The 26,214-nt window shown below is 19.2% G+C and overlaps 1 protein-coding gene across 19 annotated transcripts in view; it reads right to left on the bottom strand.

The window, feature by feature from the left end:
• Positions 1 to 26,214, bottom strand: part of LOC129611438 (sex-lethal homolog) — a 107,246-nt gene that overhangs the window by 940 nt on the left and 80,092 nt on the right. For 8 of the 19 annotated variants that reach the window (XM_055524605.1, XM_055524602.1, XM_055524604.1 and 5 more), the window contains 4 exons: positions 16,385 to 16,726; positions 16,159 to 16,266; positions 6,931 to 7,112; positions 6,605 to 6,786 (listed from right to left, as the gene is read on the bottom strand). In XM_055524605.1, the coding sequence (XP_055380580.1) occupies positions 6,605 to 6,786; positions 6,931 to 7,112; positions 16,159 to 16,266; positions 16,385 to 16,726 (814 nt within the window). Of the gene's footprint in view, positions 1 to 6,604; positions 6,787 to 6,930; positions 7,113 to 16,158; positions 16,267 to 16,384; positions 16,727 to 23,359; positions 23,484 to 26,214 lie in introns of those variants that run through there. The other 11 variants (XM_055524609.1, XM_055524608.1, XM_055524606.1 and 8 more) reach the window with 4 other exon arrangements.

Genomic DNA, 26,214 nt, shown 5'->3' with positions numbered 1-26,214 from the left:
TGATAAAATGTTTTATATTATTACCTTCAATTTAAAGTAGAAATATATTTGTAATAAAATTTTTAATATAATTTTGAAAATATGCTTTACATAACAGAGAGAAATGTAGTGTTACTATAGTAATAAAATGTATTGACATTGAATGAAATTCTCGATAATCTAAAAATATAATTACTATCAAATAAAAAATAAATATGCTATTATATAAAAAAAATAACAATAATGCATTATTAGGCCTGCTCTGGGATTTAACTTTCCAAATTTTTATTCCTGTGGATTAATTGAAATACACACCATACTGAAAACCTGACTGAAAAAGTAGTAAGATTTCAAGTATAGAATTTCAAATTTATTAACAATATCCCATCACCTTAAGTAATGCATTTAAAAGAACATGAGTTATTATAAAACATTTCTTAAAATCCCTTTTTTGACCTATATTCTTGGAACATTAAATTTATCAATTTTATTTATATGATGAAGAGAAGAATGATTTGTCTTATAGTAAAATTACTAAAACTATAATGGTAAAGTTATAGAATATTGAAATGAATTTTTTATATATGAATTGCGAACATAATAATATTTATAAAATAAAAATTTAATTATAAAATGTTGCTAAAATTCAACTAACAATATATAATAAAAACAATGATCTACCAAATATTATGATTTCTAATCGGTCTTTTATTTCAATTAAAAAAACAAAAGTACATTAAATTAATAAAATAAAAATAATTTTATCTATTTTATAAGAAGCCAGAGTAAAAAATAAATAAATAATTAAAGAAAAAGCATTATGTATAAAATTTTTACTATGAATTGAATAGCTATAATTATTTTTTTGCAAATCGTTAGAGTAATAAAAAAAAATAAAAAAAAAATTTATATAATTTTCCAAGTATTTTTCAACTTTTTTTACTTACCACATGTAATTAGTTTACATTTTTCATTAATTGAATCTGAAAAAAAAAAAAAACAAAAAAAACAAAAAAAACAAAAAAAATGGACAAGCTCAGTAGAGCTTTCAGATTCTTTAAGATTTTATTTAATTTTGTTTTTTGAAAAAAAAATTTTTTTTGAAATGATGGGTTAAAGATTGTCTCCCTTAACTTTTATTTTGTTTAAAAAAAATTTATTTGGATTAATTCCAAAAAAAAAAAAGAAAAAAAAAATAGTTCACATTTTGCTTCCAAAACTATTTTTTTTTCAAAATCATTTTTAAAAAATTTTAATTGATTAATAAATATATTTTTTGAATTCAATTTAGAAGGGTTTTTTTTGGTACACTTGATATGAATTGTAGATGCTTTTTTTTTATAACTTTCTCATTGAGTTTATTTTTAAAAGAAAAATTAACATAATTTGAAATTTTAATTATTTAAAAATAGACAATTTTAACTATTCAAAACTGCTACTTGTTTTAAACTGAGGCTATACTTTCATTTGGAAAAAAAATATTTAAAAATAATTTACCAAAACATTTAATTGATGGAAATGGAAATAACTCATTTTATCTATATATTTAATTAATTCGAGCTATTTCATATATAAAAAATTTCAATAGTACATGTATTATCATATTGAATTCAGATAAATCTCATAGAGTTTTATCTTATGAATGGCAGTAATAGCACGCAAACATCAGTATTAAATAATTAATTTTTTAACAATTTTAATAATTCGTTTAAAAGAAATGAATTTAGGAAATAAATAAATATTAAATTTTCGATTAAAAAATATTTAATATTTAAATATTTAAATATTTAAATATTATGAAATTTAAATATTTTGTACTTATAAATTATTTCTTGTAATTTTAATTTTCTTATGAAAATGTACATATGTATATAATACAGAGTATTAAATATAAATATTAATCAATGAAAATTTTGGTTTCCTTCTGCAATGTAGACATTTATTTTATGTGTACGACGTTTACAAATCGATATTATTGAGTTCTTCAGGAAAAAAAATCAAAAAAAAAAACAAAAAAAACAAAAAAAAATTCCACATCAATTATATAATTTTATTGATCAAAAAAAAAGGTTATTTTGTTTTTTATTTTATTTTTTTTTTGAATACATCAAATTTTTAATATACTTTTTCAGAACATCATTTTTATGTTTGATATATATATGTATATATATATATTTATAGATTATTATTAATTATAGATTGTAAATTTAACTTTGTTTTCCCTTTTTCTTAAAATTTATAAATTTTGATGTCAATGCTGTATATATATGTATATATATATTTATATTTATGAGTTGTTATAAGTAAATTTTATTAAATTAAAAAAAAATATCAAATTCTTGAGTTTATTATAGATAATTTAAAAAAGATTTTAATTATTCCAAAACTGTCTTATATTGTCTTGTATAATATTATATATTATATATATATATATTATAGTATAATAACTTAGACTAATTATATTAAAATTATTTTATTAATATAATTATATGGTTAATAATAAAAGATAAAATATATTTTAAAGATTGAATTTGAATTTGAAATTGTCAGAAATTTTTCAATTGTTTTTGAAACATTTTCATAATTTTCATATACATTTTTAGTTGTAAACTCAAGAAATTGTACTATTTTAGTTGTAAGATTAAATTTTTTTGCTCATTGTAATTATTTTTTTTTTTTTATTTTTTATCTGTTTTTTTATATTTTATTTTAATAATTAATACTAGATCTAATTTTAAGAGATTAGTAAATTAGTTGTATATGTGCTATGCAAACGTTAATATTATGTAGATTATTATATTGCATATTTTATATTATTTAATTAATTGTTATTTTTTTTATATAATATACTATACATATATATATATTTATGCTGAAAATTTAGCTTAAAAATCTATGAATTTGAAATGAGAACTTAATTATAATATTATAATTATTGTAATATAAATTTATATTTATTAACGTTCATGTATAATATTTAAATATATTTGTTTACATATGAAATTTTTATACATATGTTCAATTATTAAAAATTTTTTATTTTCATATTATATTAAATGAATATACATATAAACGTTAAGCATAAGTAAATTTTAAAATGCTTAAATAAATATATATTTATATTATTTATTTTATATAAAAATATATGAGCAATTTTATTATACCGCCGAAACATAAGATATATTTACTCCAATCAAGCATATTTTTTTACTTAAATGGTACCAGTAGAAAAACCAAAAATATTTCAAAAATAGTCTTTATATCGCAAAACATAATTTTTGAGAGTTAAAGTATTGTTCAAAATAAATATTGTGATGCATTTCTTTTCCACTTAGAAAAAATCATAATATTTATTCTGAATCCATTGTCAAACTCAACAATATGGTTAACGATATAAAAGCTAAATTGAAAAATGAGTATCTAAACTTTTGCTCTCACCCGGTCTGAAAAATTTTGAATTTTTGTATTCAGTTGCATAAATTTTATACTCATATATCATATAATTTTTAAAAATTGTTATAATTTTTATTATATTCTGAATATTCAAAAATATATGTAGATATATATATATATATATATAAATAGAATTTATATTATAGCAATGTATTATTAAAAAAAAACGTTTAAAACGTTAATTTAATTTATTCTATTATCTGTCCAATTTTCTTTTTTTTTCTCATATCAAAATCTCATCAACTTCTTTAACAATATTATCTATTCCTATACTATGTATGTTCTCTATCTAAATAAAATATGACAATTTATTTAAGCATATTTAATGCAAGATATTTAAATATTTAAGATATAAAATATTTAAGAGTTTCCATTAAAATGTAACCGCAAAGGAAAATATATATTAAAAAAGCATTCTTTTAATGAATCCTTCATGCTTAATGAAAAGAAAGTTGTTGGTTTTGTTTTTTAAATTAGTATTGGTAAAAAATTAAATATGAGATTAAAAATTATAATTTATATTTACAATCATTTCTCTTTTCCATTCTTGGATATAAACAATTTTTTTTGAATATTTGTACATAATGAAAACACAATTTTTATTTAATAACTTTGTACCGTAGTGAAAACTATTTTTATGGTTACATTATAGAGAACAATTAAATTAGGATTTCTTTTTAATAATAGAATTGTTGTTGAAAATCCTATTGAAAATATGAAAATTTTTATTGAATAGAATAATAATTAAGGAGATCAACCTAATAAGAGAGAAAAATGTTGATGTGGATTTAAAAAAAAATTAATTTTTCGATCAATAATCTTTGATTAAGATACGAACATATTCTCACACACGTTATACCTACACTTAAACAGTACTTTATTAATTTCTTAAAATTATTTTTTTATAAACTATTTCCTATTTTTTATTTCAAATTAATTCAATAAAAAGGTTTTAATCATTTGTTTCTATTTTCTTGTTTTTAAATGTTTAATATATATACTTTTTTTTAATTTTTAATTTGTAATTTTTAAATTTTTTTTTTTAAATTGATTTATTTATTTGATTTATTATATGTTTGGAATCAGATCAGATTTTAATTAATAAAGTTTAATATGATTTTTAAATTGAAAATTTAAAAGAAATAGTGTTTTATTAAGTGTTGTTTATTAGAAATTTTTTCATTTTTATTAAATATTTAAAATAGAGAATATTTCTTTTAATTGAAAAAGGATACCATGATTTTCATCACATTAATTGAAATTAAAATTCATAATAATTTTTAATATGAATTTGCAAAAAAAAAAAAAACAAATATTGAATTTTATAAAAAAATTTAATTATAATTTTTTCGACACAAATTTTTTTAAAATCTTTTAATTTGAATCAATTTGTTTAAATATAGTGGTGAGTTATATGTAGAGAAACATGCTTAAAAAGAAAACTATTGTTTTTAATTAATTTTTATTTAGAATAAGATTTTCCATTTCATTTGTTATTCAAACATTAAATTATTTCTTTTTTGATTTATGAGCCTTAATCCTATACAATAGTCCCAAAAAAAAAAAAAAATTACTTTTATAATTAAATTTTTTCTTTTTTTTTTTATTACTTTTCCTTAAACTGCTAATATAAAAAAAAAAAAAAGAAAAACCAAACGTTTGGTTGTAAATTTACAAATTTTTGTTGATATTAGCGAATTTACTATTTTATTAATTATATAATTTTGTTTTTTTTATGAATCTAAAACTATTTTTCTCTTTTTCTTTTATTTAAGGATGTTTTTTTTTAATCAGAAATCTAATTTTCATTTTCAATTTTATTAATTTTTTTTTTAATTTAATTAAGAGTTTTTCTTTTTAAAGTTATATGTAATTAAAAATATAATAGATTATTAGTTTTTTTTTAATTTTTATATTTTTATTTTCTAATTCTTATTATTTTATTCCTTTAAATATTTCATATACGATTTCAAAAATGATTTTACAGTGGTAAGTAAAATTTAAAAATTTTTCATATTTTTTCATTATGATTATTTGTTTTTTTTTTTTGTATGTAATTAATTAATTTATTTCATTACGTTAAAAATTTCCTTCTTTTCTGATTAAATTATAAATTATTTTCTCATATTTATTCGAAATAAAATAAAAAAAAATGATGACTTAAGTTAAGTTTTAAAAGATATTAATAATTAATTATTATTATTTTTTTTGCGTTTTTTTTTTTATTTTTTTTAACTTATAAGATAAATATAATATAATTTCTTTTTATTTAAAACGAACAAAAAAAAAACTAAGTTAATGAATAAAAAAAAAAGTTGTAAAATCTAATTAAATCAAATTATGGTTAGCAAAGAAAAAAAAATTATAATTATTTTGTTATAATTATATAAGAATATTGAAAATAAAATACAATTATATAAGATTATAGATATATAAATATTGTTTTATATAGACATCTATATATATATATTTATATATATATATATATATATATATATATATATATATATATATATATAAATTATATTACTATTATTTGATAAAATTAAAAATAATCATCAAAAAAGTTTTATTAAAAAGAAAAGTTCACTACATTCTTATTTTTTTTATATAATTTAAGCTTTTGGTGGTTAATGATGGTGGTTGATTTCGTATATATATACATATATATATATATAAATATATTTATATTATTATTGAAAATATATATATATTTTAATAATATATATATATTATATGAAATATTACTATAAATATATACATATATATATATATAAATATGTTTGTTGTTGTTATATTTCTTTAAATCAAAGAAACTGGTCTACCATTCTTATTAATTGGTTTTTTAAGTTTTTGTTTTTTTGTTTGTGTTCTTTTCTTCGAATATTAAAGTGAACAGAAATGTTTGTTTTTATTTTCCAAATAATATTATTGATTTTTAGTTTTTTTTTTTTTTTTAAATAAAATTGTTTTGCTTTGTTGTTATTTTTTTTCAATTTCTATCTTCTGAATTCATATTTAAATGTTCTTTACTTTTTTCCGAAATTTTTGTTATATATATATATTTTTGCTCTTTTATGTATTTTTTTTTTTTAAAATTGTATAATAAAATTTTATAGGTAGTTCGGATTGTATGGATGAACTTTTTTGAAAAAAGTAATTTTTTGTCTACCTCTGTGCATAATATTGTTGTACATAGGTGTTTGTAGACCACCACCGCCACCCATATATACGTGAGCTTTTTGTTTACCGTGTTCTTCAGCAACACGAACAGTTAATGGTTGCATACCACCTTCAGGAATCACATTATTTAAAGCAGATATTGCTTCTTGAGCCTCCTCACGTTTATTAAATCTAAAATTGTACAAAAAAAATGTGTGCATGTAATTTATTTTAATTTTTTGTGTGTGATTTGCGTATTTAAATTTTAATTATAAATACATACATACATATACATATAATATTCTTGTATATTATACTTTAATATTATTTTGTTACCTTACAAACGCAACTCCTCTTGGTTTGCCAGTCAATTTATCTCTTAAAATATTCTTTTGTACAATTTGTCCATATTTGCCGAATATTATATCTAATTGATCTTCTGTAATTGTACGTGGAAGATTTGTTACATACAAATTGGTATCTTTAAGACAATCACCACCAGGTCGTGCATATGAAACCTTAAATTTAAAATAGAAAAACAAATATTTGTTTTTTAGTTTTTTGTTTTTTTAATTTATTATTGTTTAATAAATATAATATTTTATAACAAAAAATACTATAAAAAAAACGGGAATATTATAAATTGAAATTTCCCATCTAAGTACATACAATTCTTAAAACTAAATTTATTAACCTAATTTTCTGCCTAAATTTAAGGATTTCCTAGATATTCTAAACTACTTTTATTATTTCATACATACAATCAGTCATACACATATTCTTTTATCTTGCTTTATCTTTATTATATTATGTAGTTAAGAAAAGCGGAATATAAAATTATAAATCAAGTAAATCTAAATCATCCTATAGAATACCCCACACATTCAATTATTCTCTAAGCATTAAAAGTACTTAAGCCAAACGTTCTCTATTTTTTTTTTGTTAATATGTAAAAAGACAACCATTTAAAAATCAACATTATTTTCTTCCATTTGTTTATATATGTACATATTTGTTTATGTATGTACATATTTTATTTCTTACAGAGTAATTGAGATGAGATGAGAGAAATAAATAAACTTGACACGTAGCCAGACTTGAGACAAAAATGTTTAATTTTCATATTTTTAGGCAAAGAAGAAAACGTTTGAAAAAAAAGAAAGAAAAAAAAAAAACAAAAAAAAACTAAAAGTTTATAGAATTTATGTAGAAAACTTTGGACAAATAAACTTAAAAATTAGGAGAACAGAAAATATAAACTGAAAACTGAAGACTAAAGACAATATATAACAATAAAGTGAGCATTTTCCATTTTCACTTTTGTCACTCAATACGATGCTGAATGAATGATAAATTTAGTAAACGCTTTCACCTGAAAATCGTGAGTTTTATTACTATACATAAATTGTTTACAAGAAATTTTAAGAATACTAATTTAAAAAAAAAGATTTAGATATGTATGTTGATGTAGTTATAGACATAAATTGAAGTAGATGACTATAATACGATTTCTGAAAACATAATAAATGAGATTTATTGACGGCGTCTTTAAATTTTCCAATTTAATTCAGTATATAAATTATTAGTTAATAAATTATGAAATGTATAAAGAATTTGAAAATCGTTTCATTGCAAAAATGATCGCAAATAAAAATACATATGTACATACGAATATATACTCGTATTTGAAAATAATATTTAGTATTATGTCACAAAATTTAACAAAATAAATCCATATAATTTTCAAACGCACATGGACATAGAAAATTCTTCATAGAAAAAAAGGGTGTTTGTTTATTTTTATTGGGAAAAAATTAAAATGAGATGAAATTTTGAGAAATTCGAGAGAACCAGGAGAGAATTATCTGTGCAAATAATAACTAAATTAAGAAATGTAACATTTATAATAACTAATTAACAAATACTTAATAACATTTTTGAAAAAAAAATTAAAATTCTGAGAGAGTTTTTTAAAATACAGTAATATCCTATTTTTTGACAAGAATAACATCTTTTCAATAGTGAAAATTTTTTTCACAAATTTTTGAGGTTTAGATTAACAATTACCTAAAAATAATTTTTTGAAAATTTCACTAACCAACTTTTTACCATTAATCCTTTACAATAATCCTATTACAAAATAAAGAAAGAAAAAAAAATAGGTATTTTCATATGCGGCGAACATTCCCAGTTATTCACACCGTTATATAGGTGAAGAAATTTCTAAGGTATCTTTTCTAATGTTGATAACATATTAATAAACATATTAATAAAAACAAAGCCTGCAGTGTAATATTTTCAGGTAGTAATATAATAGATCTTCTTTATACAATCATATATGTATATATGCCAGCCATTTTAGCATTTTTGTTTCCAAAATATATAGAATTTAATTTTTAATTCAAATACACACAAATATTATTTAACAAATATGTACATATTTACCTATATGTATTATAATATTTTATTTAGATACCTACTTAAACCTTCATGTTATTTATACTGTTCATTTGGGTATAGACCCATCATTTATATTTTATGTTAACATAAATATTACACACTTTTATATATATACATACAATATACAAACTTTTATAATTCGTAATATAAATTGTAAGAAAATTGAGGTAATTTTTCTTACATTTATTTTGTTTATTGAGAAAAAAAAAATTTTTTTTTCGTTTCTCTTTTTAAGGGTATTAGAAAATACCATTTAATCAAAAGGTTCACTTAATTTCACTTTATATTCATTAAGTATATTATATAATATAGGTAATTAAAAAGTATATACATAACAATATACATACTACATACGTACATTATATTTTAGATTAACCAAAAGAGAAAATAACAAAGAAAAAATTATTTGTTCTATATGTAAATCACCATAATCCTTTCTTCGATTAAAAATATAGTGTTGTTGAAGGTATAAAAAATATTAATTAGAGTTTAAATTAAAATTAAGTAATTTTTTTTATATGTGTGTATGTAATAATAATGTAAATGTTGAATTGGATTGTTTTATGTATATATGCAGTAATATTAATTAGTAATAAAAATGATTAAGAAAATATAATAATTATTCATTTAGTTAATATTTATTAAAATTTATTTTTAACAGGGAAGAAAAGTTGGGGATTATGTAAGGAGAATAACCAAATGTATGTTATTATAACATAAAATTAATGTCGTTTCACGTATTGTAATCACATGAATGAGAAATATTAAATTTTCAAATAAATTTTTTTAATGAAAAGAATTAAATATGATTATAACACCAAATATGTTCTAGAATATTGCAGCAATAAAAATTTGTGTGATAGAGATTTAGATCACCGTTTAACAACAATTATTTCATGAAAAGATAATAACATTGAATGGAGACCATATGTCAATTAAGAAAAACCAACTGGTATAACGGGATGCATATTTATTGTGTAATTAGACAAAAGATGAAAATTTGTTCATTTGTTTATTTTATAAAAAAATATTAATAAAATTTGAAATTCGAGATATAAAACTAATTCTTTCATTTGCAAAGAATAAAAAGGATACAAACGCTTTTCTAAAAACAAAAATTTTTACAATTTTCCAAAGAAACATTTAAAAATTATGACAGTATAAAAATAGCAAGAATATGAAAAAATAGAATGTCAATAAAAATTTCGGTCACCGCCTTGTCGTCACTCATTTTTTTTTTTTCTTTTTTGAGGTTCTTTTTTTTTTTTAATAAAAACTCAAATTATCTCAATAAACAAAATAATGCTTTCTTTTTGTAAAAAATTTATGTAAATTTATTATTTTTGTTATACAAATAATTTTAATACATACTCGTATAATAGAGTTTTATTTTTTATTTTTAAGCTAGTCTAAACGCATTTAGAAGAAAATATTCATACACGAGTATAATATTAAATTAGTACTTCTTTAGGAAACTAAAAAAGAAATATGAAAATCAAGACAATTTAATTGAAATTTAAGAGAAAATTCATTTTGAATGAGATATTTTAGAGTTTCTATGAAACTTCGAACAAAATTTTTTGTTTAATTATGATTTGAAGATTATAATTTTTTTTCCAAAATTAAATAATTAATTGCAATTATCTGAACAAATAGAAAATTCTTAAATTGAGAATATAGGAACATTTTCTTTGAAATATATTTTCGAAATTTATATTAAATACGATTTTTGCATTTTTTCTCAAATTATTGACTGAATGTCTCTTTTTCAAAAACAAAGTGAATAAATTTTGTATAAATTTTGGAAAAAAAAAAAACGAGATACGCAATACCAAATAATTTTTCTCACTTAATTGTGCAACTAAATGATAACTACTCACTTTCTTCTCACTTTCCGAGTAAAATAGCGAGATAGACGATCAAGCAGTAAATACTTAAAATTTAAAAAAATCATTAGGGTTTTAAATACAATTTTCAAAAATTGTTAAAATTTTCATTCGCTTAATGCTAGTAATTTATCGCTATATTAAATTTCTAATTATTTTTCATATACTTAATAAAAATTTATTTATTTTTTCTTATACTCAATACTCGTATAAGTATTTTAATAAAATTTCATAATTGATGCAAAATAATTATTATATATATACATATATTATATATATATATATATATATATATATATATATATATATTTTTGGTCTGTGTTTAATAGTATGCTTGTATATATACATATATACATATTTGTATATATTATTTAAAAGTAATAATAAGCAATATGATTAAATATTACATACTTTAATTATATTTTTCCTTTAAATAATTTTAAGAAGAAAAAAAATATAAGAAAAAAAAATAAAATTTTTAATTTAGATAAAATAATTTTTAAACAATTGTTCTCCTACATTTTTTTTTTTGTTATACCACCATAACATCATCCTATAACAATTCTTTTATTAAATTGCTTGTGTAAGCAACAAAAAAAAAATAAAAATAAATAAAATATATAGGGAGATTGTTTTTTAACGGAAAATCATCAAGAAAGAAAAGGCAGAAGCCTGAAGGATATTTTTATAATTTTCATTTTTCTTTTGATATACGTACATACACACAAACATATATGAACCTACAATTATCTACATATTATATAAATTTTTATAATATTTGCTTATTTTTCTGTTTTTGCTTTTGTTTACTGCCTTATATTGTAGATCTATTCACTTTCTTATTATTTTAAGGATTTTTTTTTCTTATTTTCTGCGTTCTCTTATATATTTTTTTGTTGTGGAATTTTGAAAACAAAAAATTTAATTTTAATATTTTTTTTATATACATATACCAGAAAATATATATAGGGTAGAGTAGATTTATTAATAAATAATTGTATGTATACAGTAAAACTCACTTATTTATTAAAAAAAATATATTACGATACATTCTTTATAATTGTATTTTAAAATTATAAAATGTCAAAGATTATTATTATTGCTATTACAATACCCTTATACTTATGTATATTTATTATATACAAATATGCTCCCTCAGGAGATTTTTCTCCAAATTTCTTTCTCCAAAAATTGTTTACATTAGTAAACAAAAAATTGCAAAAATATTGTGTAAACTTTTTATTCTACAAACAATATCAAATATTGTTGATATTTTAGAATTCCCATGTGTCTAAAGTCTGTTGAATATCAAAAATATTATACATTATTATTCTTTTTAATGAAATCATAATAAAACTTAATCATTGTATATAAGAAGAAAATTATTAGTTCATAATAATTATTATTTTATTTAAGTGTATATGTCAATTTACTTTTCTAAATGACACAACAAAATTTGTAACATAAAAAGAGTTTCTGACGAATTTATATACATATGTTTGTTAATAATCATAGATTTTATGAACAACTATTAAAAGAAATAATTCTGATTGACATAAACTTGGCAACACTATTTCAAAAATCAAATATGATAGGTAATTAAATTTAATGAACAAATGCAGTAAAAAATACAAAAATAATTAAAGAATGTAATAATATTCGCTCAGTACAAAAATATTTTTGTAATTAGAAACCAAAAACAGTTAAGTCCAATTTTTCAATTTTTAATATTATAGCCAAATTTTTATTTTGAAAAAATTTTATTAATAAATTTCAATTAGTTTCAAAATTATGAATTAAGATATAAGAAGTAAGAAAATTTTGTAAAATTTTATTTTTCAAAATAAGAGAATATTTTAATTCTTGAATTTATTTAATTTAAATTCAATTTTCAAGCTTATTTTACTAAACCGGAGAATTTTTGAAAATAAGTATTATAATTGGGTTTTTCTAGAAATTCAAAATCATGAAATAGAATTATAAGAAATTAGAATTTTTTAATAAAATTTAAAGACAATTTTTTTCACTTTCCAACCAGTTTTCCTTAAATCTTCATAAATATCCTTATTTTTTTTATAGTTTCTTACATAAACCTCTGAATCTAAGAAGCATAATTTCGTAAATAAGTGAATATTACTGTATTTTATTAAATCAAAAATTTTTTTTTTAAATTTTTTTCTTTGAAATCTCTTACACACAACAAAAAAAAACACAAAATCTGCATTACTTTCTTTATTATTTTTGAAGGTCTATTATAATAACATGAACAAAAACACAATATTATAGTATATATATATATATATGTGTGTAGTGGAAAATCTCTTGTTAATTGCTTTGTATTATTAAAGAATATGTCATACTCATATAACACAATACAAGTAAAATAGCCGACTACCTATACTTGAAATATAATTTATAATAAAAAATACTTAAAAAAAAAAAATAAATATTTTTTTTTCTTTTCTAGTAAAAGAAAAAATTTAAGATTTTTGAAATTTTTTGAAACTGTGCAAAAAATTAATTTTGTGCGAAATATTAATAAAATGAAAAATAAGAAAAAAAAATATTGAAGATAACAACAAAAATTCTATTAAAAATATTTAACAAAAAAAAAAAAGAAGAAAATTTCTTAAAAGAATAAAAAACACATAAAAAAATAAAAAGAAGAAAAAAAAACTGCTTAAAAAAAGCTTTCCAAATACAAAAGAAAATATTAAATAAAATAAAAACACAAAACGTTCTTCATTTTTTCCTTAAGCGGCTTTGAAAATCAAGTATATCGATTTTTCTTTTCTTCATATTATTAATGTTAAATAATAGCAATAATAAATTCCTCTTATATATGTATATATAAGAATCTATACATTATATATAAAAAAAATTAAAAATACCACACATACAATCATACACAAATTTTATATAATACAGTCAATCTCCGCCTCCACAATAAATTAAATTTAATTCGTTAAATATTGTCTAAAATATTTTTAAGCTAAAACTAAAATTCATATATGTATAAGATAGTATTGACACCTGAATTAAAATAAGTATGACAACTTCATACGCACATCATTAATGTGACCATGACACACACCATTCTTACATTCGCAACGTAACTATATTGAGCTACATACAGAAGTTGTTGCGTTGAAACAGGTAATTACGCAAAATTTATTCTGATAGATGTCTTCACATTTATTATTATGCCAAATGAAATCCTTTATATTAAAGTTTATATAGATTAAGTTTTACTCTTATGTACATTTAAAATAAATTTTTCATACAAATAGTCGCATTTCATATAAAAATTACTCGGAAATTATTTAGAGTGTCTTAAATTCTTAAAAGCAGCACAATCATTGTGACATGTCATTTAATTCATTATAAAATGAATTTTATATTCAACAATCAAATAGTATATCAAGAATTCACTGTTAAGTTAGTGTTTTCATATGAACCATTGCTTATAAATATTATTTGATGAGAATTAAGGGGTGACCTTTTATTTTCTTTTATCAAACAAAATTCACGTACGTTTACACATCTAACTTTCATTAAATATTCATCATAGATCAAATAAAATCCATCAACAATGTTTGATATATGTAAATGCTGCCTTACCAAATCATTTGAATAGAAAAGCGTATGTTATTAAAAAAAACAAAAAAAAAAAAAAAAAGGGTACATGAATAAAATATTTGGAATCATTTTTTATTTAAAAACAAAAAAAATATCGAAATTTTTCAACAAGATATACTTATGATGTATACTTGTATGTATGTATAACATCTAGATTTATACAATGTTATTTAAATTATATATTAACATTATAAAATATTTTTTCAGCATCATGATGATGATGAGCAAATATTGTCATATTTCTTTTTTTATGTTTCATGTAGATTTTTGAACTATTAAAGCTTCCATACTAGGTCAAATTTTTTTATACAGAAAATGAAAACAAAATAAACATAAACTAATATGTATGTATGTACAAAAATATGCACGTGTATAATATTTTTATATATACTTAATATACACATTGTTTATATAAATTTGAAAATATTTTAACGAAAAAAAAAAATATGTAGAAAGGAAGTAGGAGAAATTATTACTGCCTTGACTTTGAATAAGAATTTCATTTTTAATATTTTTTTTTTCTCATATTATTTCGTTTAAATATACCTTTTTATAAATTTATTGTTTAAAATGTCTAGAATTTTCTAACCTGCTTTTTGTTTTACTATTAATTTACGTATATACCTACATAGGTACATATTTATACATTTTTTAAGAATGTCAAGTTTGATATATTTCTAATGAAATCATTATTTTTTTCATATGAAAAAAAAACCAAAAAAAAAAAAATATTATAATATAAAAATCACTTATAAGATTGGCAATGAAAATTTTATTATATAAGAATAATATAAAATAGCAATGATTTTGGTTATAAAAAAATTATTTACATACACATAATACATGCATATATGCATTTATTATGCGATGATTTCTTCAATTTTTACGAGGAAATCAAAGCAAATTGTAGACAAAATTTTTCCTACAAAATGATGTATTAAGTAGGGTTTTAAGATAATAAACATTTTAAGATATGAAACATGAGATTTGTGTTTGATATAAGTTTGATGTAATATTTATGAAAATATATGACCTATAAAAAATTTGCTTGTTATGTTTGATGGAAAAAACATTGGAATGTCATCAAACTCTTATTTAAACGAAATTCTCAAAAAATATTTGATATCTACATTCTGTTATATGATGTGAATAACACCATGCACTGTTTATATGGAAATATTTAACAATTTCGAAATTTTGACAACTTGCTAACTATGAATTTGGAAATATTTAAGAAATTAAGTATAGAATTATAGTTAGTATCTTTAATCATAAGGAAAAATAAAATAGCTTCAGTTATGCACATTTTAAAAAATCATTATACCTAAATTCTTTTAATACCCTACTTAAGACATTTTTCCTCCTATATTAAATTCCTCATGTATAGGAGGAAGATTATGACTATAACTTTTAATTTTTAATACTTTTAACTATTTTTACATATTTCAATAGGTTTCATATAATGATCCCAATCAATTTAATCCCAAGAAAAAAAAATTTTTTTTTCTTACTTCTAATTATTAAATAAAATTTATTATTTATTTAAAAATATATATATATATATATCTTAATTACTTACCTTTAATCGTTTTGTTCGTACTGTAATACCATTTAGACTTTTAATAGCTCTTTGCGCATCTGTTTCATTACAAAAATCAACAAATGCGTAACCAAAACTGTAACCAGTCTTAAATTAAAAATAAAAAATTATAATATTTACGAAAAATTAAAAAAAAATAAAAATTTAATTTCGAAAAAAAAAAATACAAAAAAAAAAAAACAAAATAAAAAATAACTAAAAATACCTTCAAGTCTCTCATTATTCGACATGTATTTATTGGACCAATTGTCCTAAATAATGAATATAATTCACGATCTTGCATATCTTGCGGTAAGTAGTTAACAATTAAATTAGTTCCACTACAACCAACTGGTAATGGCCCACCACCTGGTCCAGCTAAATTACTTGTACTCGATGCCATATGACCCATTTGACCTAATGCACTATTCGCTTGAAAATCATTATACATTGCGCGACTACTTCTTTGTGGTCCACTAAACATTCCTGGTCCTGGACCACCAAATCCTGCACCAGCTGGATATGATGATGTAAAATCTGTGTCCTGTGGTGAAAACGCATATCGTGACTGAAATTTTCAAAGAATTTGAACTTGGACGCGATTGCATTTTGAAAGCTTTTCTATTTTTTTTTTTGTTATGTTTATTTCTGTTTTTTTTTTATTTAGTTTAATTTAATTTATTGTAATTAATTTAAAAAAATTTTTTTTTTTTTTATTAATTTAATAATTAAGAAGAATTCAAAAAAAAAAAGATTCTTAATCTTTTTGCCATAAAAATTGTAATTTTTTTTTTTTTTTTTGAAAAATATTTAACAACAAAACTCAAATATAAATTTTTAGTATTGAAAAAAAAAATTAAGTAAAATCAATAACAAATCTCAAGTCTCAAAATTTTCAAAGGGGTTCTACCAAAAAAAAATTATTATTTAAAAATTATTTTTTTAAATTTCAAATTTATTTATACAAAATAAATATTGTATATTATTTGTGTACGGTATATTTATGTATTGAATTTAGTTTTTGTTTTGGAATATAATTATAATTAAATTTATTATTTAAAATTCAAAAACAAAATTAATTTTTTCGGTTTTTTTTAATTTTTGTTGTTGTTTTTTTTAAGTATATTTTAAATTGGTTTCAACTACTTTTTATTTTGAATAAAAAAGTTTTCAAATATCCTGTGTGTGATTATGACTGGGATGTTATGTATATGTATAATGTATATGTATATAATTATTAATATTTTTAAAAAACTAAAATAAGAACTCAAACATAAAAAATAAATTTCATTCTTTTGCACCTTTAAAAAGCATAGAATGAATGAATCGATGAAGAAAATTATTATTTAAAAAAAAAAATGTGTTTAAGAAGAAAAACAAAAAAAATAATAAATTCAATTAATTATTTATGAAAAAAAAATTATTATTTATAATTTATTCCTTTTTAATAAAAAAAAAATAAACAAAACTGTAAAAAAATGTTGAATAAATCCATTTTGAGTAATTGATATTTGAAAATTAATTGGTATATAGGCGGAAGAATTGCAAAATAAACTTTTATTAAATGAAAAAAAAAAATATTAAACTAAACAAAATTTTAAATATTTTTTTACTTATTTTAATTTATTATTAATATTTTTTTTTTAATTTTTTTCCTATTTCCTTAATTAAAAATTTATTTTCAATTAAAATATCCATGAAATTAATTTTTCATTATTAAGAAATGAAAGAATCATTTTAAATTAAAGTTACTTTGCAGCTCAAAGAAAATTTTAATAATATTGGTAATTTTAATCTTTAATTACGTCATTTATATATATATATATATATATATATATATATTTAAATAAAGGATGTGGGGTTTTTATATAGATTATTAAGAAAATGCTATACACACAAACTCTTGAAGAAAATTGTACAACTCATTTATTGGGCTCAAAATTATTTAATAATATTTATTTTAAATAAAATTTTAAAAATTATTGTACACTTTTCGAAATCTTTAAATTATAAATAATTGTAGATTTGTGAACGGTTAACGTTAAAATTAACAATTGAACTAGAACATTAATGTCGGCAGCCTAAATCTGAATTAAACTTCAAATTGAAGAAAATATAATTTATCATGTATCCAAAAATTTAAGAACTTTTTCAAATTATCAAAGTTACATTACGAAAACATCAAAATTTTGAAAGAATATGTGCATATTTCGAAATCAATTGTACAATTGAAAGCCTTTTAATGACATTTGTTAAATTATTATAAATTGTATTATAAAGTTCTATTATACGAGTATACGTATTAATTGTATTATAAAGTTCTAAATCAACATTTTTGCTAACTCTTTTGTATAATACAGACGCAATCCAAAAAATAGCTGGAACAGCTTAATTAAATTCATAATTTGGTTATAAAAATCATCCTTAAATTCTTATAAGTTCAAATTTCCCGATTCATACTGGAAATGTATATGTGTTCATAAAAGTAACTGTAAATTTCTTATTGACAATTTTCAGATATTTTATGTCTTGTACGGAAATAGAGAATCGGATATATAGGAATCGGAAAGAATATTAACCAAGAAAAAATTTGAAATTGAACTCTTTGATCCGTTATATAACTTATTAAAATATGTATATATATACACACAAAATATATAGATATATGTATGTATATATGTGCATATGGACAAAATAATACTTAAAAATAAAAATTAAAAAAAAAAAGCAAAAATATAATTGAAATTTTCCGGTTCTGAATACTTTAAAAAAAAAAAATTTTTTTTTAATTTTATTTTTGTTGAATTTTTTTATGTACTTTATTTATGTATTTGTTGTTATGTTTTAAGTAAATATTTGAATAAAAAACAAAACAAACGAACAAAAACAAAAAATTTTTTTTAAAATGGAATAAGAAAATATTTTTATGCAAAAAACTTGAAAAATTTGAAATTTTTTTTAATTTTGTTTTCTTTATAAGCTTAATATACACTAAATAGATTATTTTTATTTCCTTAAAATATATAATATAATTATGTAAATACGAAATTATGAATAAAAAAATTGAGCGAGAATTTATAAGAAAATTTAATAGAAATTTTGTAAAATCGTTCAATTAAATTTTCAAAATTTTAAAAGACTTGTTATTATTTTAATGCTTTCTCGTACTGCAGAAATCAATACAAGAAATTCTTAATTTATTATTATAATTCTTAATTTATTAAGAGAAAATTCTTAATTTTGATTAACTAATTTTAAATTAATTTTTACTTTGAAACACGGATTTCTCTTACTAAAATTTTATCAAGAGAAAAAAAATTAAAAATTCATAAACTATTAAAATTATTATTGATACCTTTAATATATTGCAGATTAAAATTATTTATTTTTCCGCACAAATCAAATTAACATATTTAAAAATGGAGTAATTATTAATATACATATATACATATATATACATAACATAATACTTATACTCACTCAATTTTCGCTTATATAAAAAAGTCGATTAATTTCTTTTATGTATTATTTTTTTTAACGAAAAATTATATCTATGAAAATTATATGTTATACTAAATTGGCTATAATAGCTTATAGTTCTATCAAAATTGAATTTAGGTGTCGACTTCTAGAAACAATTTGTTAAACTGAATTTTGAAATTCCTATATTGAATTCAAATTTAAGCAAATTAATTTAAATTGAAGCAAATGTTTTTTTCGTACAACTGCAGAAGACATGGATGACATAGCCAAAGGAATGAGTTAAGACTGGAAAATTTAAAAATGCTTCTTATCAAACCACATTCTAAATAGTGCAGATGTACAGCTCAAGCTGTATCATAATTTATATTAATTTGAAGTTTTTATGAGAAGATGCCTAAGCTGCTAGACCATAATTTTACAAAATTTTATTGTGGTTAATATTAAATGTAATTATTTAATCTTTAAATTATCAAAAACATTTGACTTGTTTACATAAAATTCAGTTTGCAATTTTGCACTTATTTCTGCAAAAAAAAAACTGTATCTGGTCGCAAAATTTTTAATTTACGTTTTTATTAATTTATTTAATATTTTTATTAAATTATTTAATATTTTCGCACAAATGAGAAATCATTTGAATTTAAAATAGTGCAATATGAGCTTAGATTTATTTTAAAAAATAATTATAATTTTCTTATAAGCAAAAATCGTTTGTAAAATTAAGAGTCTCTTATAATTCAAATTGGAAAATTTTTATTTAATTTTTCCATAAAATATTGATTGTAATATGTACATTTACTTATATAATATATAATATAAGTATTTTCTATACTATATTTTGTTTTTATTTTTAATTATTTAAACTTTGTATATGAGGGAAATAATACTACTTTTATATTATATGCAAATCTACAAATTATCGTTTATTAATTTAAACAATTAAATGTTATTTTATATATATATATATATATATATACATATAGGGTAATTTGTGTTATATACATAACGTTATATTATAATAATCTATTGGTATAGTGCCAAGGAAAAATAAAACAAATCTTTCTTTCTGTGCTGTATATACTATATATACAATATCATTGTATTTATGATAATAATCAAATAAAGTATATAGTGTATATTAAGTGAAAAAACAAACAAACAAAAAAAAAAAAAAAACAAATTGAAAAAATTACAAAAAAAATATAAATTCAAACAATAATCAAAACAAATTATTTTTCAACAATTCAAATTTTAACCCCCTTTCATTTTCAAAAACAATAAAAATTGGAAAAAAATTTAAAAAAATTGAAATCTTAATTAAAAATTGAATTTTAAATATTTTCAACAATATTAATTTTCGTATATAAAATTAAATTCTGGCATAAAATTTTAAAATATTTTTTTTTAGCAAAAAAAAAATAAATAAATTTTAGCTTTATTATTTACAATTAATCTGCCTATATTACAAAGGTTATTGCAACAAAACTGACTACCTCTCTGAATAACGAGTTATCGTTCTATGAGTACTAAGTTCTATTCGAGTACTAGATATTTTAAATATATAAATAATGGTACACATGAAAATATTTTATATGAATTTAAATATTCACAACAAAAGACCTATATGAAATTAATCTGTATCACTTCAACAACAATATTGCCTAAAAAATCACTAGCTGACAGTAACCTAAATTATAATCAACTATTCTCGAATTTAATATAGATAATTGTTTATCATAAACAAGTTATTTATAATTAAATTACACTATATAACAATCTTATTGTTTTTATTAAATTTATAATTACATTTTTCTAGTACAATATTTTATTAATTTTACTCTTATATATCAGTATAATATGTATAGATAAATTTTCCCAAATTTTATACAAAAATTTATACATAGGAGACATAATTTTAAATTGTATTATACACAAAAAATTGATGTGCAAAATGAGGCGCGAAATATGACATAGCATTATCTATCATAATAACAAATTTCAATTCATATTATGTACATGTATTTCGTACAATATTTACGTCTCATATTAGTCATACATATAATATATATGAATAGGGATTACATCAAAATTCTATTATTATGCAGTTAATTATAATTGTAGTATGTCTATGATTACAATATACTTCTCAATTGAATACTCGTACATTTGAGTATGGTAAAAAAATTAAAGAGAAAATAAGTACAAATTATTACATTTACATAAACACTGTATTATGGTATATACTCTCGAAATACGTATGCATTAATAAATAGCTTTATACTCTTTACAGTTTACATTTATTTTCTCTCTGTATTTCTCAAAAATGTATTATAATGTATTTTGAAATTTTGAGAGTAACTGTTCTTTTTGCAATGCAATATAAACAAAATGTTGACAAATTATTAGTTTTTGAAGTATACATATTAGATGCTTAGCACATTAGTGGTCTATTTGCAAAAATGACATTTCGATTGAAATTTTTTTGAAAAAATAAATATTTATTAAAAATTTTCAAAATGTTTACAAAATAAAAAGTTTTTATTAAATTTTGAAAGCTTTCAATTCAACTAAAAAACCTGTCATAAAAGTTCATTAATATTTTTGACAGATTCTGAGACAACCATATATAGTTTAAATCGACGTGTTAATTAAAATGATATTAGGGAAGGAAAATGTGTTTCTAATTGAAAATCCTATAGCAAAAATTTATTATACATAGGTTACAAAATTATCTCTTTTATTATTATTATAGCTAGTATCCACTACAAATATACATAATATGTATATATGTAATTTATTATGCACATATTAATCATTATTGTGAATATATTTGTGTATAAATAATATGTATATACATTTTAATAATAGTGTTCATAAAAAATTATATAGGGCAATGAAAATATTATTATTACTAAATATTTTGATTTATTACTTAATGACTAACATAATATTATAACATTGTTAATATTAGTATAATCAATCATCTATAAGGTGATAAATTTTTTTTGGTATATATATATATATACACAATAATATTGAATTTATTATGAGACACTATTTAAAATATATGATGTCATCGTATTTGTGTGTACCAAAATTTTTCTATATCATTCTAAAGCATATAAAATCTTTTTGTAAATTATCGAAAAATTTGCCTCATCCATAATATATTGAATATCCTATATATCATCATATTATATTACAATATATATGGGTATATATATTCTCAATAAACATAATCCTTTTTATTATTTCATAATTATATTTTCAATAATATTTTTCAATAAATCAATATTTTCCTATATATAACGATTATTATTATTATTAGAATATCCTAGATTTGCAATTATTGTAAAATGTCAACAGTTTTTTTTTTTTGTTTCATTTTATGAAAAATTTTTCCATGAAAATTTTATAGGGTAAAAAAAAATTTTAACTAATTTTTGTTTTTAATTTTATTTTAAATTCTTCAAATAATTTACGTGTTTTTTTAATGCAATTATTAAAATATATTTTTAAATTTATTTTAAATATATTTTAAATTTTAAAATTTTTTTTTGAAAAAACAATTTAATAAAAAGCTTTTAAACATGCAATTTTTTATGTATTTTTTTTTTCATCATCATCCTTATTCAAAATTCTTAATTTTATTTACTTTTATCAAATTTATTAAAAAAATAATAAAAAAATTAAAAAATTTTAAACTTATAAAACTTACTTTTATAATAGGAAAAATTTTAATAAAAATTTTTAAATATTTAAAAAAAATTAAAATTTTTAATAATTAAATAATATTTTTAAACAACAAAAAAATTTGAAGATTGTTTTAATACTGAAAAGATTCGAAACTTATACAATATAAAAAAAAAGAAATATAACAAAAAAAAAAGGCGAAAACGCCAGCATGTCGTCCAAAAGAAATTTTTTACATACACATAGATATTTTTTATATAAAATATTCAATTTTTGTGTGTATGTGTTAAATGTGTATTTATAATTGAATTGTATTGTTTTGTTTTTATTTCTTTTTCCCAAAATTTACATTTTTCTTATAAAGAATATTTGTATTTACATAGAATATGAAAAATTGGACATGCGCGATTATTTAAACTCCTTTACAATTACCCGTAAATACACACACACACACATATACAAAAGAGTATTTTTGTTTTTTGAAATACTATGTTACTATACGAGTCCTTTTAAAAATATATTGCATGGTCAATAGAAAAATATGTATGTATTCAATAAAGCAATATCCTTTCAATACTATTCGTTTGATAAACGTAAATTTGTTAAAATATTGAAGGATTGCTTGATAAAGAACATAATTAAAAAGTTATATTAAAAGTTTGAAATTAATTTTTAAAAATGTAATAAGAAAAAAGAAATTCATATGTTATTTATCGATATAAATTCATAAATTAATTGAAAAATGGTTTTCGAACTTGTAATTGTACTAAGCTTAATAAATTACAATGAAATTTCTTGATCATTCTTGATCTTGAACATTATATTGTGTTATTTTTAACTCAGAAACTCGAAATACACTATTGAATAACAAAAATAACACAATTGAAATGAAATTTAATTTGTATACATAGAAAAATACAAATTTCCCTTTCAAAAAACAACAAATTTAAAGAAATTTTAACTTAATTTGCAAATAACTCTAAACTGTAAAACTACATCTGTAGCCCTTAATCCTAGAAACGTCCTTAATTAAAAAAAAATTATTTAAATATCCGATCACTTCCTGGTCTAGATAATTAAATTTGAATTCAAAATAATTGCAATTTTAATTTTTAAATAACCTACTCGAAAAAACTTTTAATTATTATAACTATTACTACCTCTACTAATTGAAAGCTTTTAACTTCATTTAAAATCTATTTTCGTCTTTAAATTCGAAAAGAGATGAAATATTAGAAAGGAAGGTATAAAATGAACTGCACAATTCTTAACAAGTTGTGGTAGTATAAACTATCCATTGACATAAATTTCAAATCGAGTGCACAATGTAATAACATATTATAAAATATGAGTAGTTTAATAATCAAAATTTGACTTGTAACTTTTCGAATCATAGTTCGAATTTATTCTCGAAAATTTTTTCAGCACCAAAATTTTTAAATATTAAATACCTAAATTAAAGTATTAATACTTTAATGGTTCCATAGTTATACAATACAATACTTAATTATATTGTGATTCATTATTTTCTGAAAACACTGTACATTATTAGAAATTTATACACATGATAATATATGTATGTAAGATTGACATTTTATATATGTATGTATATACCCAAATTACATTTGATAATTTTTTAAAAACAGAATTTTCTTTTGATTTTTTTGTAGATTTACCGAAAAAAAAAATTGACATTTTCTTTTAATATAAACATTTATATATATACATATATAGGTATTCGTAGATACATATATATTTTTTTAATAATAATAGTACCTATATGCTTATTTAAATATGAATACTGTGATAGAAATGCCAAAAGAAGAAAAACTAGAAGAAAAAAGGAATAAGGTACAATATGTATATGTATAAAGGAAAAATTGCTCAATGTTCAAGTACAAATTTCATGTACGATATAGGCATATTAAATCGTTAAATACTATAAAAATCAAATATAAATAGTACGACGTGATAATATCCTGTTGCAAATAAGGATAATAGAATCACGTTATTACTATAAATGATATTATAAAAAATATCGATTTATAAAATATAACACATAAATGTATAGATATACGAGGGATCCATCTTCCTTCCTTTAATTTTTTGAAAAGAAAAAAATAATGTATATTTATGTATGCATAATATGTACATACTATTAGATTGATTGTAATGGAATTTTTTCCTTGAATCTTAAATATTAAAGAAATATCATAAATGTTTACAAATAAAAAAAAAAAAAATATTTTTATAAATATAGGAAATAAGTAAGTGTATAACAATTTTGTTTTTATTATTCTCATACATTTCTCATTCAGACATTTTGAATATTTGTTTTTCTATTAAAAAAAAAATAATCATCTATATTTCTTGAAATTGATTTGTACATATATGATAATAGATAATGGGCATGTATGTAAGTAGGTTTATAAAAAAAAAAATTCCCTTAACACATACAGGAAATTGATAAAATTAAAAATAAATTTTTCCTTTGAATTTTGATTATAATAGGGAAAAATATTATTTTAAAAAAAAAAAATATGAAAAAAGATTAAAATTAAGGAAGTATTGGAATATGATTAAGATTTTAAGTACATAATATATAGAAATTAAAATTTCTCTGAAAATATTAAGCTTATATATATATATGTAAGTAAATATATTAATGTAAGAGATAAGTATAATAAAATGATTTTTAGTAGAGGGAATTTTTTTTAATAATATCAATAAAAGCGATAAAAATTGTAAGATTAACCGCTTTGTTTGAGCTTCTTCTATATGTGAAGAAAGAAAAAAAAGAACTTAATTTCAAATTTAATAACTTATATCCTGCTCCGTTAACCTATTTTTAATAGTTAACTGTTATATAAAAGATAAAAT

This window comes from Condylostylus longicornis, unplaced genomic scaffold (assembly GCF_029603195.1).
Source record: "Condylostylus longicornis isolate FDR11 unplaced genomic scaffold, ASM2960319v2 ptg000049l, whole genome shotgun sequence".
NCBI classification, from domain to species: Eukaryota; Metazoa; Arthropoda; class Insecta; order Diptera; family Dolichopodidae; genus Condylostylus; species Condylostylus longicornis.
Note: the sequence above shows the minus strand (reverse complement) of the source record. Positions and strands in the feature narration are given on the sequence as shown.